General features: G+C 39.1%; 1 protein-coding gene across 2 annotated transcripts; it reads left to right on the top strand.

Moving 5' to 3' along the window:
• Positions 1-6403: 6403 nt before the first annotated feature.
• GAR1 (GAR1 ribonucleoprotein) lies at positions 6404-17784 on the top strand. 2 transcript variants are annotated; one of them, XM_049885548.1, is made up of 7 exons: positions 6404-6798; positions 7425-7650; positions 9505-9659; positions 10137-10196; positions 14151-14292; positions 16866-16934; positions 17502-17591. In XM_049885548.1, exons 2-7 carry the CDS (start codon positions 7437-7439, stop codon positions 17513-17515), a joined length of 654 nt encoding a protein of 217 aa, XP_049741505.1. In that variant the 5' UTR covers positions 6404-6798; positions 7425-7436; the 3' UTR covers positions 17516-17591. The 2 variants fall into 2 exon arrangements, with proteins under 2 accessions (XP_049741505.1, XP_049741504.1); XM_049885547.1 differs by lacking the exon at positions 6404-6798 and adding an exon at positions 6814-7070 and having other exon boundaries at positions 17502-17784.
• The last annotated feature ends 1950 nt before the right edge of the window (positions 17785-19734 follow it).

The following is a 19734-nucleotide window of genomic DNA, read 5'->3' as shown; positions in this document are numbered from 1 at the left end:
TAGTGGATAAATGAAACAAGATTTGCAAAATGCTGGCAATTGTTAAAGTTGGGTGATGGATACATAGAGGTTCATTATGATGTCTTCTCAACTTTTGCTTATGTTTGAAAAACTTCATAATTAAGAAAATAGAAAGTCACAAGTTCACATTAGTATTTTCAATTTAATGGCAACTTGGCGAAGTCCTTTCTAAATTTTGTTCTAATATAAAGTTTTTAAGTCCTTTTCCTACCTATTCTGAGCTACTAGCTTCTCTGCTGTCATTTGCAATCTCTCCTTACCTAATATTTTAATTCAAATTCCTCAACATCAGAAACACAATTGGATGTGTATGCCTTCTTAGATCTTAGATCCCGTAATTAGGCTGCGCTTATACTCCTTTTCTTCTCCACCCCATCTCTTTTATAATCTCTTGCTTCTTTGACCATCATTCTAAAGTCACGTGTTGACAAGCAGGATGTTAAGGGGCGGATACTGAAAGCATAGAGAAGAGTTCAGGTAGTTCAGTACATATCTACTGGTCATCAGTTTTGTTTCAGGCACTGTGCTAAGTGCCTAGAACAAATAAAACATAGTTCCCACCCTTCAGGAACTTACAATCTAATGTGGGTTTCTTGCTTGGGGTTCTGCAGATGTTAGTAGGGATTCCGTGAATGGCTACTAGAGGTTCCAGAAGAGATTGAAAAATTAAAAAAAAATTTTTTTTTGAACTTCCTTCTCCATGTAATGTCAGCACCCCCAGTGATGAACAGTGATCAAGAAGCCCCCTTAGCAATGCTGCTAGGCCTCATCCATCCATATGGTGGCACTCCGCAGGACTACAACCGTGTTCATTTGGTTGAGTCCCTTCTCAGTTCTTGTTGCCAGATAGAGGAGGGTGTTAACAATTGGTGAGTGCCGAATTGCACTGAGGGAGGAGAGGTAAGGTTGATGACACCAGCCTCTCCTTTCCAAATTACCTCCTAATCTCCCTCCAGCCTCCCCTTTCCCACAGCCAAATGAGAGCAAAAAAACTCTTCTGATGAACAGAAAATCAAGGGGTAAATTTTAATTCTAAAGAAGTTGTTATGCTCCATGACTCAGATGCTTCCAGCTGCTTTTCTAACTTTGTAAACATTGTAAAACATGGAGCTTATATATTAAAAGTGAATTGTGTTATTTCCATTTTCTTTTATGATTACCTTATACAATTTGCTTATTTTATACTTTATTAGAGTCTCTTTTACAAACATGACTTATAGTCCAATGTGGTGATTTTTGAAGATGAAGTGAGAGATGGAAGAGAATTCTAGGCCTAGGTAATTCTGATACAGTAATGAAGAACCAACTTATAAACACAGTAATGGCTCCAGCGAAATTGAAGACACTTAACTACAAAATACATTATAGGGGCAGATTATCTTAAATGGGCTTTGGAATCTTAAAATAGAGTAAAGGATTTGTTTAAAAAGTCACATTTAGTAAAATGGTCCAGGAAGCTGATTGATGTGGGGTGGGGGGGAAGTTGCATGGTTGGTAGGAATCTCATAATTCCTGCATGTAAAATTATAGAGTAAAATGCTAGGACCAGATGCAGTATGAGAAACTGAAAAAGTTTCATTCTTAACATTTGATAAATTGACATAATTCATGACATGTCACATGATGCTGAAGAAATTTTGTGTAATAAACTAAAACCAACAGCTTCTTTATCCAGATGGATGAATCAACAGATTTCAACAACAAATGTCATGAGGTAACATTTGTAAGACTTGTAAATTATGGTGAAATTTGAGAAATTTTTTGCCCCACATGAGCAAAGGCCAAGATATATTTGATGTTTTGTCTTCATGTCTAGAAACCAATGGTATGTCTTGGAGGAAGTGTGTTGGCATCTGTATTGATGGTGCCCATCAAAGATTGACTCCCTGAGAGGTTACATCTCTTGTAGAGAAAGAAAATCCTGATGTTTTCACAACACACTGCTTTCGTCCCAGAGTCATGCTGGTGTTAGAAACTTTTGGAGATAAAACAAAAGAAGTTCTGGATGATGCTATAAAAATGGTTAACCTTATCAAACCAAGACCAGTTCACTGTGGCATTTAAGCAGTATTTAAAAAAAAAAAAATTTTTTTTTTTTTTTAAGCTGTGTTTAAAACTGTGTTGGACAAAGACAACACAAATCTCCTGCCATGTGCATGAATCTTGTGGCTTAGCAGATCATTTGTTCTGGGAGAAGCCAGCTGACACGTCATGAGAATATTCAAGTCCTTAATCTCTGTGAAGAGGTCCATGTGGTGAGGAAACGAGGTCTCCTGCCAACAGGCAGCATCAACTTGCTAGGAATGTGAGTGAGCCACCTCGGAAATGATTCTCCAGCCCCAGTCAAGTCTTCAGATGACTGTAGTCCCCATGGACATCTTGACGGAAACTTCATGAAACCCTGGGCCAGAACAACCCAGCTGAATTGCTCCTGAATTTCTGACCCACAAATTGTGCAAGATAAATATTTATTGTTTTAAGCCACTAAGTGTTGGAGTAATTTCTTATACAGAAAGAAAAACTGATACTGATTTTGGTTCTTTACAGGATGTTTGAGCTGAAAGGTGACCTGTTAGAAATACTTTCAAGAAAATAGTAAGCCAGATTTTGTCAAGTGCTTTGACGATAAAGATGGCTGCAGAAACTAGTTAGCAGATATTTTTCACCACATGAACTACTTAAAGATGGAGAAAATATTTTACTTCAAGTGATAAGATTTTTGGGGTTAAATGGAAACTGAGTCTTTGGGAAAATCATACTGCAAAAGGAAATCTTGAAATGTTCCCACTGCTGCTTAGATTTGAAAGTGAGAAGTCTCAAGTGTTATTGAAGACCACCTGAGGGGATTGGAGAACAAAATTAAACAGCATTTTTCCTTCCCTTTCAACAGAAATATATGACTGGATGAGGGTTTATTTCTCTGAGTCTTCTTCTCAGCCTGAGAATCTGAGAGAAGAGGAAGAATTATTCTCTGTATAAACATAAGATGAAATGTACTGATCTGCCCTCTACAAGTTCTGGATTTCTGTGAAGGAAATTCATAGGAACACAAATACATGTTTTACTGTACTTTTCAACTTCTCACATGTGAGCAAACCTTTTCTTGTCTCAGGAGCATTAAGAGCAAAGGCAGAAATCATTTCATATCAGTTGAAAATAAAATCTGTGTGTGCCAATCTTAAGTTTGACTCAGAATTGAGCATCTGTGCAGCAAAAGATAAGCAAAGGTTTCACACGAATTAGGCAAATTTCAGTATTTTTCGTTTCAAAAGTAACACTTTATGCATATATAGGCCTATAAAAAGAGATCAAGAAATCAACACATGTGCATAATTTTGTAACTGCTAGGCCTATATTTAGGAGCCTTGGTGGTGCAATTAAGTGTTCGACTGCTAACTCCAAGGCTGGTGGTTTGAACCTACCCAGCAGCTCTGTAGAAGAAAGCTCTGACGATCTGCTACCATAAAGATTACAGCCAGAAAACCCTATGGGACAGTTATATACTACGTCACATAGGGTTGCTATGAGTCAAAATCGACTCAGCGAAACCTAACAACAACAGGCCTATATTTGAGTCTGATCAAGTCACTGAGTAAGAAAATGTATTTTCAAAGTCTTAAGTAAAATTATGTCTTGGGCTATATTTTTACTATTGCTTTGGTTTGTGATTTTAGTAGCTTCACTCTTCCACATTCTCAATACTTTTTTCATTTTGTAAACAACATTAATAAAAATCAATTTGAAGCCTTTACTAAATTTAAATTAGATCTACTGAGCCTACCTTAAAAAAAAATAAAATCCATTTTGCCTGAGGCCAGTTACTCAACAGAAAGTTATGATGTTTGCCATATAAATATTTATAGTTTATAAAAAGGAAGGAGCCCGGGTGGCACAGTGGTTAAGAGCTTGGCTGCTAACCAAAAGGTCAGCAGTTTGAATCCACCAGCTGCTCCTTGGAAACACTAAGGGGCAGTTTTACTCTGTCCCATAGGGTTGCTATGAGTCAGAATCGACTTGAATGCAACGGGTTTGGAAACCCTGGTGGCGTAGTAAAGTGCTATGGCTGCTAACCAAAGGGTCAGCAATTCGAATCCGCCAGATGCTCCTTGGAAACTCTATGGGGCAGTTCTATTCTGTCCTATAGGGTCACTATGAGTTGGAATTGACTTGACGGCACTGGGTTTGGTTTTGGTTTATAAAAAGGAAAGAGATTAATCTCAAGAAAAGTAAGCTAAGCTTAACCTGTTGTCCCCCCCCCCCCCCCGCAACCCCTTCAAGAAAGTTTGGCTAAAAAGTCATTTTCAGTTTTAAATAGAGGGAAAAACCTACTTCTGCACATATCATATACCGCATACCATACCTCGTTAGCATCTTATATAGCAGAAATTTGTGAATACTTTTAGGCCTATTTGGGTAAGATTTAAAAATTCAAGGTTTTTTTTTTTTTTAAAGAAAAGCTGAGGTTTCCTTTCTCATTTAATTTGCATTAGAGTTGATATTCTTTGTGAGGAGGGAGAGCTACAGAGTAGGCTAACAAGCTGGACAAAAATAAACAGATTCATAGAAAAACATCATTATTTACTCAAAAGAGCACTGACAATTATCATTGGATTGTGGAGCACAGTTCTACTCCTGACACACATAGAGTTGCCATGAGCGAAATCGCCAGGATAGCAGCTGGTTTTTTATTTACAACTTCTTGATCATGCTAACATACTGTGGTCTGTATATATAATAATTTTTATGTAGGGGTTCCTGAGACATGAAAAAATTTTTAAGAGTTCCTCAGGTAAAAAGAAAAAGGCCAGTCGAGTGGATGGAAAATGGAGCTTTTCCAAGCAAGTGTTTGACAAAGGGACAGCACAAGATGCAAGGCATGCAGGCTGTCTGGTGATGATGCTGGCCTGCTGGAACGGAGGAATGGTATATAACACAGGAGGGAAACACAACTAATTATATAAAGTTTTATATAGAATGTGGAGATTTTATTTTAGACTCAATGCTAAAGGGAACAGGAAGCTGTTTTGGGTCCTGGGGATGGATATGACATGCGGGAACTGATTTGGAAAGTTCAATATGTCATCATATGCAGTACAGATGACGGGAGGAAGAGTGTAGCCTCGAAGCATAGTTTGAGGTAACCAAGATGCTCAAAATGTGACAGGATGTTGTGATTCACTGTTATTTCTGGTCTTTTGAATTCTTGCACATTTTATAGGGTGATCTAGGGTAGAGATAACATAAGAAAATTTGGCAGCGACAACAGGAGGCCTGTAATAGGTTGTTGACAGTACAAAGCTACCTTAGAAGGAATTAACAGAAATTGCTAGCTTCGGATAAAAGACTGGATTGTGGATAGGTGGTAGGGAAGAAGGAGAGTGCTGAAAGGTTTGAGTCCAAATATTTAGAAAACAAGAGTATGATTGTATCATGAAGACAAACAGAGATTTGGAAACATGAACATTTTGGCAAGAGGAAAGCGGGATGGGTAGAGAAGGACTGAGGACTGTGAAAACCCATTTCAAGTTTCTTTCTAACCAGCTGGGAAAGTTACTTTGCTTCTTGGAATGTCATTTCCTTACTTGTAGAATAAAGGTGGTAGGCTCCAGGTGCTCTTGAAGGTCCCAAAAAAGTTCAATGATTTCATCATACTGAGTTGGAGATAGTAGTGGGACACCAAAAGGAGATAAAAGACCAAACTTAAGTGACACAAAAGTAAAACAGCATGGCAGGTATGAGTAATTTTACTCCCGTATGACAGAATTTAAGTACATTTATCGAATCTGAATTAAAGCTACATTTATCAAATTCATTTTGTATACAGAACTCAGGTGTCTCTCAAAGAGCTTTTAAGTTAGTGTAGAAGACATACTATAATTTCTAACATTTCTATAGTGGAGTTCACAAAGTTCTTTCAAAATCTCACTTAAACTTATAATTGCCTTCTGAAATAGGTGCCAATCCTCACTCTCTTTCAAAGAAGGGATGGTCAGCAATGTCAAATATCAAGAAAAGGTCGCAGAGAATTCGGGTGTAAAAGAATCCAACCAAAGCTAACTAATCGGAAGTTATACAAGCTTTCTTTGGGAGAGAAGTTTTAGCTGGTGGAGGGAAGCTGAAGACAGATGTAGCGAAGGCTGAAGGAGGGAAGGGGGTGAGGGGCAACCAGTATAGGTTGGGGCACAGCCTAACACCAGGTCTATGCTCAAAAAGTACTTGACACATGAATAAACTACCTGGTACCAAAAAAAAAAAGTTTGGCTTTCTATCAGATAATGTAGTTTCTTTAAACGTATATACATATAAATACACATTGTTTTTCTTCCTGCAGCTAGTGAAATCACAGGACAAAAGCACAAGAACAGTTCAGTCCACAATGGTGCGTACTTCAAAAGAACCGGAAAAAACAAAGAATTCCGGAACAAAGAACGCAGACGAGCCCGTCACTGGTTGTGACAGGTTCCGACGCGGCCAGATCCACCTCTGGGCAGAGCGCGGATCAAGAGTCCTCAGAGCTGTGACTGCACGGTTGCTAGAGCGGACAATGAACTGAAGAGCGAGGTCGGGGATCATGTTACTGCCCGAGAAGCTACAGCGCGCGGCCAGTCCGCAGTGACCGCTGGAGCGAACGTGCTCCAAATAGTACCCTCCTGGCTCCCGGGAGAGGTGGCAGAGCCCTAACGCCATCCATCTCCAAGGGCAACAGCGCAGCGGCACTTCCTTTAACGTCATGATGCAAAGGACGCTACCTACGTCACTTCCTCTGCCCGTCGTCAGGCAAGTTGACGTAATTGTTGTAAACTAGCGTTTGAAGCTTGATATCGCTCTTACTTTTACGGGGATGAAACCTGTTTTAGAAAGGTGAAATCGTCGCTGGTCTCGCTGGTGACTGGCTCCTTTTGGCTGGTCAGTTATTCCAACTTCCGGTCGGGGCATTTCCCCCCTCCCACTCTACGCAGATACGGTGGCCGAGGAGGCTCGCGGGTGGTGGAAGTACCGGGAAAGTGGGTGTGCGTGCACCGTCCGGGCCAGAGGTGCACGTGGCGCCGGTAAGTGGCTTTAGGAAGCCCGAAGATCTGAGCGTTCTGGATGTGGAGCGCAGCCAGGGAAGGAGGGAGGAAGGGAGGAAGGGAATGTAGCATGAAGACCTCGGTGCCAGCTGGGGGAGGAGGTACTAACCCTAGGGCGACGAGGATGGTGAGTGGTCGGCGCCCGAAGGTCCATGGAGAGGTGCCACGGCTCACTCCTCGTGTTCGTCACAGGTGCCTTGGCCGTGAGTGGGGTGGTAGGGCTGACCATTATCACTGTCCCCTTTTATGGTTTTCTGACCGAGGCTCAGATGAGTTAGGTGGTGTATCCAGAGGCTACAGTGACCTGAAGGCACGTACCGTTTTTCTCACCAGGTAGGAGAGAGCATGTCTTTTCGAGGCGGAGGTCGTGGAGGCTTTAATCGAGGTGGTGGAGGTGGCGGCTTCAGTCGCGGCGGCGGCAGCAACAACCACTTCCGAGGTGGAGGCGGCGGCAATTTCAGAGGCGGCAGCGGCGGCGGCAGAGGCGGATTTGGACGAGGGGGTGGCCGTGGAGGCTTTAACAAATTCCAAGACCAAGGACCTCCAGAACGTGTAGTTTGTATGTCAGCTCAATGCATGGCTTCTTTGGGACTTGGGGCTTGTGTTGTTAGTCAGAAAGTTTGACTTGGAGTCAGGTGTTATCGTAGGGAAGTTGCTGCTTGCTTGGGGAGGCAAGTCTGTTAGTGAGTAATGTTGTTAACTGACTTATAATCATGCTGTAGCATATGAGGGGGAGACCAAGAAGGTGAAGGACACTTAGAATGCATCATGGAAGTGGAACTTGAGCTTTGACAGAAAGGAAGAGTTGTCAGGAGTCATCGAGTTGGTTCCAGCTTATAGTGACCATGTATACAACAGAACGAATCACTGGTTCTTCGCAGCGTTCAGTCGTTGTTTTGCTTGAGCCCATCCTTGCAGCCATTTCAGTTGAAGGTCTTCCTCTCTTTCCCTGACCGAAGCATGATGTCCTTTTCCAGGGACTGGTCCCTCTTACTAACACGTCCAAAGTAATTGAGAGAAAGTCTCACCATTCTTGCTTCTAAGGAGCATTCTGGCTGTACTTCCAAGACAGATTTGTTTTTTCTGCTGGCAGTCCATGGTGTATCCCCTGTTCTTCGCCAAACATCGTAATTCAAATGCGTCATGTCTTCTTTGGTTTTCCTTTTTACTTGTCCAGCTTTCATATGCATAAGACCCGTAAGAGGCAATTGAAAATACCATGGCTTGAGTCAGGCACACTTCAGCTCTCAGTGACATTTTTGCTTTTTAGCACTTTAAAGAGGTCTTTCGCAGCAGATTTGTCTAATGTAATACGTTGTTTGATTTCTTGACTGCTACCTCCATGGACATTGATTGGGATCCAAGTAAAATGAAATCCTTGGCAACTTCAATCCTTTCTCTGTTTATCGTGGTGTTGCTTATTGAGCCAGTGTGAAGATTTTTGTTTTCTTTATGTTGAGATGTCATCCTCAACTTGCATCAGTAATTGTTTCAAGTCCTCTTCGCTTTCAGCAAAAAGGGATTGTATCATCTGCATACTGCAGGTTGTTAATGAGTCTTCCTCTAATCCTGATGCTGAGTCCTTCATATAGCCCACCTTCTCGGATTATTTGCTCAGCATATAGATTTAATAAGTATGGTGAAAGGATACAACCATGATGCATACCTTTCCTGATTTTAAACCATGTAGAATCCCCTTGTTCTGTTCGAATGACCGCCTCTTGGTCTATGTACAAGGCTCCACATGAGCACAATCATGTGCTCTGGAATTCCCTTTTTTTGCATATATAATTTATGATCCACAGAGTTGAATGCCTTTGCATAGTCAATAAAACACAGGTAAACATCTTTCTGGTATTCTCGGCTTTCAGCCAATAGAGGCTGTTTGAAATTCCAAACATTCTTGAACAATTGAAGAGTCATTGGTGAAGAGGTGGTAGTGGGAATGGGTATGTTTTAACAGAGAAGAAAAAAAGGCAATAGAGAAACAAAGACTGATTCATAGTTAGGGATTGGGGAGAAGGAAGAGAAGTCAGGAGAATGAAGCGTTGTTTAATCAAATAATAAGTGTCATTCTAGTAAAGAAATAAAACAACATTCATTATCCCACTTAATCTTCACAATACCATACATTAGATGGAGGTACCATTATTAGCCACATATTAAAGATGAGGACGTCGAAGCAGACAGAGAGTGGGTAACTTAGATCACATAGTTAGTACATTGTGGAATTGGTATACCAGCCTAGAAAGTCTGATTCCAGAGTCTATACTCTCATTGACTGTTATCTTTTGGCTTAGATGATAATAGTTATGATGACATCCCAGGAAGCCAAGAAGAAAGCCTTCAGAAGAGGTTGGTCAGTATCATTTGAAATAGCTTTATATATTAACCTTTTCTTGTCTTATCTCAGTGTTAGGAGAGTTCATGCACCCCTGTGAAGATGACCTTGTTTGTAAATGTGTCACAGATGAAAATAAGGTGCCTTACTTCAATGCACCTGTTTATTTAGAAAACAAAGAACAGATTGGAAAAGTGGATGAAATATTTGGACAGCTTAGAGATTTTGTATCCTTTTTAACTGGAAGACTTAGTGAGCTCATTAAAAGTTTCTACTTGCTTTTTCTGAGGTGATTAAGTATTGGGTTAATTAAACTTGCTGCCTCATTATATTGGACAGAATAATTATTATTACAGATTGGACCATAAAGGAGAATCATGAGGGAGAATGTATGCATCAATATATATTGAAATGATGGGCCTTGGAAAGATGAAGTCTTTTAGAAGGAGAAAGTTCTAGCACTCCTTGGATAAGTGCTACAGAATTGAGGATATTTGGATTGAGATTGAGATTGAGAATTCGGATATGATGGTGCCACCGGAATAGTATGGGAGAATTGGAAGTTTTTTTTTTCCGTTTTCTCTTGGTGTTCCAGCATTTTTCTTACCTCTTCTGTATACTATAATCTTGTTTTTAAAATTACACATGAATTCAGAAGGTTCTGTACTTTGATCTCTTTGCTTATTTGTTCCTTAACATAATAGTATTTTTCAGTTAAATTGTCAGAAAACATGAAGGCATCTTCCTTTAAAAAACTACAGAAGGTGAGTCAAATTTATGATACTTAATGATGCTTTGTTTTAAAAGTGAATGACCTGCCTTATGACAGTCCTACCTGGGGCACTGAGACACCCCCAATTTAAATATATCATTAGTGCAGCTCTTAAAATGAGATGTTTTACATTTCAGACATTAAACTCAGTGAAGTTTTTAAAAGTAATTTATTTAATACAGCCTTTCAGAAAGTATTGGCTGCTCATATTAGCAAATTCTGTAACTGCTAGAGTTTTTTGTTTTTTAGTTTATGAAAAACTCTTATTAAATACCTTGGATGAATCTTAAGTTTGAAGAAGAAATACAGGTTGCTGTGAGGATGTTTGCAGTGGGATCAGATTCAGTCTTGTTTGTTGGTTTCACTGAGGAAGTAAGCTTGAAGCTGAAACCTGAAAGGTGACGAGGAATGAGTCCCAAACCTGGTTGCACATTAGAATTATCTGGTCCCATTCTGAGAAATTGGACTCAATAGACATTGGAAACCCTGGTGGTGTAGTGGTTAAGTGCTGTGGCTGCTAACCAAAGGGTTGGCAGTTCGAATCCGCCAGGCACTCCTTGGAAAATCTATGGGGCAGTTCTACTCTGTCCTCTAGGGTCACTATGAGTCGGAATCGACTCGACGGCACTGGGTGGATATTAGGTTGGGCCCAGGAGTCAGTTTAAAAAAGAAAGCTCCCAGGTGATCTTGATGTAATTAGGTTAGCTGTTGAAAACCAAAGAAGAGGGTAAAGGGTGTTCCAAGTAGAAAAAGCATAGTCTGCAAAATCTCTGGGGCAGGAGGCAACTTTTAAGGATCCAGAAGAAGGCAGTTGTATAGCTTGAGCGTAGCACATTTAGAAGAGATGTAAATTGAGACTGGAGAGGTTGGCCGGGGCTAGATCACCTAAGGCTTTTAGGTCATGGGAAAGAGTTTACACTTTAGTTTTAAGTTTGTTTAGTTTTTGAATAACAATAAATATGGTAAAATTTATCCGTAAAAAGAGAACCCTGGGGGAGAAATGAGCGCCCTGGCAAAGAGTCATCATTGTTTATGAAGGGGCCAGGTAAGAGACTGTTGAAATAGTCCTGGAATAGATGATGATATTTTGGGCTATGGAAAAAGATCTATAGGAAGGTAGAACTGATAACCCGTTGTGATCTAGTCAGTTCCGATTCATAGCGACCCTGTAGGACAGAGTAGAACTGCCCTATAGGGTTTCTAAGGCTGTAATCTTGATGGAAGTAGATTGCCACATCTTTCTCCTGTGGAACTGCAGGTGGGTTTGAACCGCTTACCTTTTGGTTAGCAGCTGAGCATTTAACCACTGTGTCACCAGGGCTCCTTTGTAGAACTTATAGGAATTGATAATTGATGGGCTGTTGAAGTCAAGGGGGAGCTCTGTCGCGCTGTGGTTAAGTGCTCAGCTGCTAACAGAAAGATCGGTAGTATGAACCTGCCAGTTGCTCCATGGGAGAAAGATGTGGCAGTCTGTTACCATAAAGATTTACAGTCTTGGAAACCCTGTGGGGCAATCCTACTTTGTTCTGTCAGGTTGCTATGAGTTGGAACCGACTCTGCAGCAACAGGTTTTGTTTTGTTTATTGAAGTCAACGAAGTAAAAAACAGTTATTTTTCAGATGTCTCTCTGAAGTCACCATCTTTGTGGGTGGTGGTACTGTTTACTGGAATGGGCAACACTGGAGAAGAGGGGATTTGGGCAAAGGTAATGACTTCAGTTTTGAGGTACATTAGCCCACCCTTATCTGCGGTTTTGCTTTCCACGGTTTCAGGTACCCGCTGTCAACCTCGGTCTGAAAATGTAAAATGAGTAGAGTGATGAAATCTCATGCTGTCTCGCCCAGGGACCACATTAACATAACTTCTCTTACAGTATATTGTTATAATTGTTCTATTTTATTAGTAGTTATTATTGTTAACCTGTTACTGTGCCTAATTTAAACTACCATAGGTGTGTATGTATAGGACAGATCATAATATATACAGAGTTTGGGACTGTCTGTAGTTTCAGGCATCCACGGGGGTTGGTCTTAGAATATATCCCCTGTGGATAAGGGCGAATACTGTACTTGGGAAGTATGCAAATACAGCTCTCAGATAATTGGAAAAGGTGAACCAGGAACTCAAAGAATGAGTCTGGATTAGCTGTAGACTTGGGAAATTGTCAGTGTACAGACAGCATAGGAAGAAAATAGAGTAAAAGAGTGCCTCTGGGGGCCTTTGAGGCACCTCCCAAATTTAATTGGTAGCCAAGACTGGAAGAAACTGCAAAGGAGGCAAACCAGGAAAGTGTTGTAAAAGTGGGATCACAAAGGCTGAGAGAACAGTGTTTCCAGGAGGGAGCGCTGAACTGTGACAAAATGTTGCTGAAAAAGGTTCATTGGATTTAGCAACATGGTTAATCAGTGGTGGAACTAGAGGCCATATTGGAATAGGAGATGAAGTGGAGACATTACCTCTTTGCTAGCATCTGGCTGCTGACTATATAAACCCTGACAAACAGCCCAGCAGGAAATTTAACTGGTTCAGGTGTGCCTGGAGCTGAAGCGCCCAGAAACAGTGCTGTGAGGAGCTACTCATTTGGTGACCTGAAAAGTAAAATTCTTCCCTGTAATAGCCACTTAAATGGCTCTGAGTATCTGCCTTTTCTCATAGTATTACTTATTTCAGGACTTATTATTTAGCGTTTTTAATCTTGGACGCTAAGTTCAGCACATCTGCCTCTCCCCATTTCCGGATCCACAGGCGCAGTGGTTAAGAGCTTGGCTGGTAACCAAAAGGTCCACAGTTTGCACTCACTACGTACAGGCAGTTTTCCTCTGTCCTCTAGGGTCACTATGAGTCGGAGTCGACTAGACAGCAACGGGGTTGGTTTGGTTTTGGTTTTATCTAGCCTAGGCTATTATAATAGTCTCTAAATGAATGCCATCCAGTTGAACTTTTACGATGATGAAAATTCCTGTCCGCTAGCCACATGTAGCCTTTGAGCACCTGAAATGTTGCTCTAGCGTGACTCAGGAGTTGACTTTTTAATTATTAATTAATTTAAATATAAATAGCTATTTGTGGCTGTTGGCTATGTTATTGGACAGTGTAGTTACAGGCAGTATATTTAAGAGTATTAGCTGTGAAGGGAAGAAGAATGATAAGGTAGAGAGGGATAAACCCATTGCCGTCAAGTCAGTTCTGACTCAGCAAACCTGTAGGACAGAGTAGGACTGCTCCACAGAGTTTTGAGGGAGCGACTAGTGGATTCAAACTGTAGACCTTTTGGTTAGCAGCCAAGTTCTTAACCACTGTGCCACCAGGGCTCCTAGAGAGGGGTACACATATCTTATTTGGGATATTATAGTTTGGAAGTCCTCTATGAATTTTCTGTATAGAAGAACTGAAACAGTCTACCCCTTGACATTTCATTGTCGTGAGAAATGCCCTGTAACTCTGTATCCTCCATTATGTTGTATGTTCAGTATTTTATTGATTTATCCTTTATTAAAGTCTTGGAATAACTAGTATGTCAATACTTTACTTTGCATATTAATGTTAAAATTTTAATAGTTTTATTTTTCTTACGGCATTCCTGTTGGGAAGGAAAATGTAGTTAAATTTTGGAAGGCATTATATATTTCTAAAGAGAAGAAGAGATTAAATTGGTTTTGGCTTTAAAAAAGAATTTTTTTTTAATGTTTATTGTATGCCAAAATTTAAGTGTTTTATATACATTATTATTCTTGCTTTTCATAACAACTGTGTGGGGTGGGTACTTTATTCTCTTCATTTTATAGATGAGAAAATTAAGGCACAAAGTAATCAAGCCCTTGCCTAGGACTACATAGTATTAAGTGGTGGAGTTGGGATTTGAACCCAGGCAGTCCTTACGTCTAGATTTTTAATGATTACACAGTCCCCTAAGTGATCACGCTAATTGCTTCTGTTATACTTCCAGTTTTATATAGATCCATTTAAACTGCTCCCACTGCAGAGGTTTCTACCTCGACCTCCAGGTGAGAAAGGACCTCCAAGAGGTGGTGGCAGGGGAGGTCGAGGAGGAGGAAGAGGAGGAGGTGGCAGAGGCGGTGGTAGAGGTGGTAAGTTACTTGTTGGGAAAAATTTCTAATGAGATTTCAAAGTCAGAGCTAATTTAGGATTAAGGAAGACTGTGTAGTATAATTTAATTTTGTATATAGGTGTAATACCCCTGAAATTTATTTCTTTTTAGTAAAATTACTTTCATAATCTTGGCAGATTGCCCATAGTGGTAATGCTTAGTTCCAGCCACTTATTTAAAAAGTCTAATGAAGTATACTTTTCAGTGGTTTCATCTCTTTAGGGTGTTCATGTTTTGTTGGGCATTTTAATAAAGTGTAGGATTATCTTAACTGAGTTTTACTTTCTTAGTTAATGGGTGTTGCTTGTGTGCCAAGAGCTGGTCATACATATTTTAAATATCCACCTTCTTTTAATACTTAGCAATACCTTGTGAGGTAGGTGATATTACCCTTATTTTATGAATTAGAAAACAGAGGCTTATAGAAGTTAATTTTCTCTAATCAAATAATTGGCAGACCCAGAATTGAAGGTCATGTCTTCTGATGTCATACCAAGGAATATTACCATTAAATTTTTTTGCTGTGATTTCAATATTTTGATTTATGTCTTTCCCCACGGCTCTGGCATTGTCACTATTATCTGGCAGATAGATAATGAGCAGGGTTGGGGTTGAGGTAGGGCTGTAGCATTAGTTGTGCCTAGATCTGTGAGTAGTGTGATGGGTGGTTGACAGGCTGATGGGCAGAGCTAAAGTGGCGAGGGAGAGGAATTGAAAGTTGGGCTCTGACGGCTTCCGTTACCGGATCAAAAAAGAGAAGAAACTCTGTTTTCATCTTTGCTTCTCTCAATTTAATCATCATTTCACTATAAATGTAGTTATTTGGGTCTAGATAGGAGGTAATCTCTTAAAAAGATCTGAAAATATTCCTTTTAAATATTTTTGGATGGCGGTGGTGTTGTGTGCTGTCAAGCCTATTCCGACTTAGCAATGCAGTGACAGTAGAACTGTCCCATAGGGTGTCTTAGGCTGTAATCTTTATGAGAGCAGATCACCAGGTCTTTTCTCCTGCTGAGCTGCTGATGGGTTCAAATCCTGGACCTTTCTGTTAGCAGCTGAGCACTTAACCATTGTGCCATCAGGACTCCTTTTTGGAGGGTACCCCTTGAGAATATGATGAATGGAGATCCTCTCTTTCCCATTTTGTATTTATTCTCATAGTTAACATTTCCCCACACCCCCCCCCAAAAATCACAATTCTGGTCTGTTTTCTTAAAACCTTACCTTATATTTTTATACCAGCATTTTAGAAGTATATTTTTACTTTTCTCCTTTTTATAATTCAGAAATTATTTATAAAATTAACCCCCAAATAAGTAAAAACAGAGTCTGAAAAACAGGGAGGAAAACGTGTTGAATGATAGAAAAATGCTTAAGAAATTAAAAAATTTCCTGAATTATCAATATGTGAGCATTAGCTATGGTCCTTATGTAGCTCAATTCACCTTAAACATTTTATTATAGTATTCCTAGAGCAAAATACACCATATCTGCCACACTTTCTTCTTAGGATAAAATCTTTCATCCATAGTTCAATTGAAAATATTTACCTTAAGCAGAAGCTAAAGTAGGCATATCCTTAGCAATAGGGCTAAACCAGATTTTAATGTAACAATCTTTTCTAATTCCTTAAAACAGAATACTTGTTTAATCTGGGCAACTACAGTAGTTTCTCCATGTTGCTCTTAAAAAATTCCCTAGGGTAAAGAGAATGAAGAAAACCAAAGACACAAGGACAGATTAGTCCAAATGATTGACGGGCCACAAGTACTACAGCCTCCACCACACTGAGTCCAGCAACCACTAGAGATGGTGCCTGGCTACCACCACCAACTGTTCTGACAGAGATCACAATAGAGGGTAGTGGACAGAGCTGGCAAAAAATGTAGAACAAATTTCTAACTCAAAAAAAAAAAAAAAAAGACCAGACTTACTGGCCTGCAGAGACTGGAGAAACCCTGAGAGCATAGCCCCCCAGAACCATTTTAGCTCAGTAATGAAGCCACTTCTGAGGTTCACTCTTCTGCCACAGATTAGACAGGCTCATAAAACAAATTGAGGCTAAACGGGCACACCAGGCCAGGGGCAAGGACTAGAAGGCAGGAGGGGACAGGAAAGCTGCTAACGGGGAACCTAAAGTCGAGAAGGGGAGAATGTTGACATGTTGTGGGGTTGGCAACCAGTGTCACAAAATAATATATGTACTAGTTGTTCAGTCAGAAGCTAGTTTGTTCTGTAAACCTTCATCTAAAGTACAATAAAAAAAAATTCTGTAGGGTAAAATATGTAAATAAAATTTTTTTCAAATAGGTAATTTCCCAGTCTTTAATGTAGGGCCATGGTCTTTTTTTTTTTTTAATTTTATTGTGTTTTAAGTAAAAGTTTATGGTGCAAATTAGCTTTTCATTCAAAAATTGTATACACAAATTATTTTGTGACATTAGTTGCAATAATATTTGTTAATCTTTGTAATTATAGAAATTGTATTGATCTCTGTAGGTTTATCAGAATGATACACTACTAATAAATGCATGTTTCCTTTTTTTTTTTTAGGTGGTTTTAGAGGTGGAAGAGGAGGAGGTGGAGGCTTCAGAGGAGGAAGAGGGGGTGGTGGTTTCAGAGGTAAGTGTGGGAAAAAATGACTGAATTTTATTGATACTGTCTACCATTTTCTCTTTTTACTTACGCCGGTTACTTCTGCCAGTCGGTGTATAGAACATTGTGTTGTCTTTGGCGTTAGTCTAATTTATTGACTTCATTTTATATCACTTTTTCTTGCATTTCCCTTTTTTATTTTATTTTTTTTCACCCACTTCCTATTTGGGCTATTTGGGTCTAGATAGGAGGTAATCTCCTATCACTGAGTTTGCTTTTTTTTTTTTTTTTGTATATTTTCAAGTCACTTAGTCCTTTAAAAACTAAAATATTAGTATCTATCCACAGAATTGGTAAGGTTTATAAATCCTACACCTTACTGCTCATGTTTAATTTTACTATATTTTGTATATCTCAGACGTTCACTTCAGACATGATCATTTCAATCATGTAAAACATGATTATTGGTTGAATTTGATGTAAGTAGATTTGCTGAACATGATAGGAACTAATTTCAAACTCGGCTGGGGTAATAGTGCCTTTTAAAAATATGTTTTTCTGTACTCTAAATACTTTTAATTTTCTCTTAAACAGGGAGAGGACATTAAATGTAACAGTGGACAGACTTCACCATTTGACTTCTTTGTTACCCTGCATGATCTCCTTCTTGTTTCTTAAGCAAGTCTTGAAGAACTGATCATTTTCTGAGAGTGGAATTACGGTGTTAACATCATGCCAAAAGGAGTCCAGTAAAGTGGTTACTCTTGCTCTAGAAGAGCATGAACTCAGCCTTTTAATGTTTTAGATGCTGTCTGGCGCTCTGTGGGTGCTTAGCAAATGGACAGTTTTCTTTTGAAACCTATTCGAATTTTTAAAATAAAGTTTTTATATTCCTTTAAGTTATTTAGAGCTGTTTTTTTTTCTTATTTTTTATTAAACCTAGCCTATTTTTTAAGCTAAAAGGAACAAATAAAGCTTATATCCAGTAGATTGCAGACGGAAAAAAGAATTTGTGTCCATTACTGATCTTTTAAATAGACTGTTGCAGTAGTAGTACTTAAGAATTAACATTATTTTTGAATTAACAACCTCTTTTTTCTATGAGAAAACTTAGTCCCCTTTATCGTATCTCCCTTCCGTATGTTAGTGCATACTACGTAGTACATAGTACGTGAGTTAGGAGAGTTGTTTTCTAAGTGCAGTTAGTTGTTGATTAGAGAATGTTAGTAATAGTAATCTGTGAAAGTTGGAGCAGTCTGCTCAGGTGGGAACAACAATTCAAGAAATTTCTGAGGAAATGTTAAATTTTCTCATTCAGTATAGATAGAATATTGAGTTTTTACTGAATGCTCTTTTACCTTCTTAAAAAAGTAACTCTAAAGCTTTAAGATGTTATTCTCCACAGTTAAGTATTTGATTGCCTACTACATGTTCAGATTCCTGGGCAGGGATGTTACAAATGAGATTAGTTTTGGTTACCATTGCTAGTGTAGTTTTAGAGGCTAAAGACATAATGCGATCTAGAATACCATGACGTATCATCGAACCTACCATTGACTTTTTCCCCCTGCATATGTGTTACTCCTCAGAAGGAATGCTGTTTCTGTCTTAAGTTTTTTAGAATGCTGTACCTAATTCTTGAATGGTTATTTGAGCAGGATGGTGGGAATTACACAGGGAGAGGTGGCTGTGTTTTTATACCCTAGGAAAGGGAGGTGTATTTATTTCAGAATACGTGGGACGACATTTTCAATGAGACTTGGGGCAGGATTTTTATTCTTGGTTTGTAAAAGATAATTTATTATTATTTTTTGGTTGTGCACCAGAGAGGTAATAGACATTGTCCCAGGGACAGATAATAGTGCAACATTGCACACTTTTTTTTTTTTTTTTTTACATTTTCCAAACAATCTAAAAGGAGCTTGTACCTTTGTCCTTAGATACATCTTGGGTCATTGGCTTCTTTAAATTTCCATTTCCACGTCTTATTTTTTTTTTTTCTTCGTCATAGTAGTTCTTTCTGAGTTTCCTTGTTTTGAGTTGAGTTCCTATTTTTAGGAACCTCGCATTAATAAATTTGGTATTGTGGTAACTGTCATTGAGTTCCATTGTAAAGATGACTTTGATGATTATTTACATTCTAAACCTTTTGAGTTAAAAACTGATTAATATTCTGATTCCCTACATCATGTTAAAAAGTGCTTGCTGCCGTAGCAATAAAACAGTTTAATGGAGTAAAAACATTAATATGCTCTGGTATTTCTGGAAAATTGGAAATCACACGGAGGACTGACCTTAGACCACATGAGGAAGGATGTGAAATTAAAGCATTGTGGCCATATAAACATTAATATAGGTTTATAGTTACGTTTCTTAGTATTTTTAAGCCACGTCTTTTTTGTATGGGGCAGTTCTTAGTGTTTCTAAGCTACGTCTTTTTCGTATGGGGCAGTTCTACTCTGTCCCATCGTGTCACTATGAGTTGGAATCGACTTGATGGCAGTGAGTTTTGGATTTTTTTGGTATGGTGAAGAAAGCACATTGCCTGTCCCTGCCCTGCTCATCTGTAAAACCATCTACAGCACAAAACTGACCATCTTCGGAAATGTTTTTCTTCAGTTCTTAAAAAGAATTATTTCTGGCAAATTTCTACAAATGGTCCCATTGCTGCTGAGTCGATTCTAACTCATTGCAACCACACAAATGGTAGAACTGTGTGATCTATTACAGAAAAGGAAGAGATTAGGAACGAAAGCATATCAAAAGTTTGTTTTTATCTTGTGTACCGAGTGCAAAAAAAAAGTACTTAAGACTCCACAGCCTATAT

Source organism: Elephas maximus, chromosome 5 (genome assembly GCF_024166365.1).
Source record: "Elephas maximus indicus isolate mEleMax1 chromosome 5, mEleMax1 primary haplotype, whole genome shotgun sequence".
Classification (NCBI taxonomy): Eukaryota; Metazoa; Chordata; class Mammalia; order Proboscidea; family Elephantidae; genus Elephas; species Elephas maximus.
The sequence above is the reverse complement of the archived record's forward strand: the minus strand, read 5'-3'. Positions and strand labels throughout refer to the sequence as shown.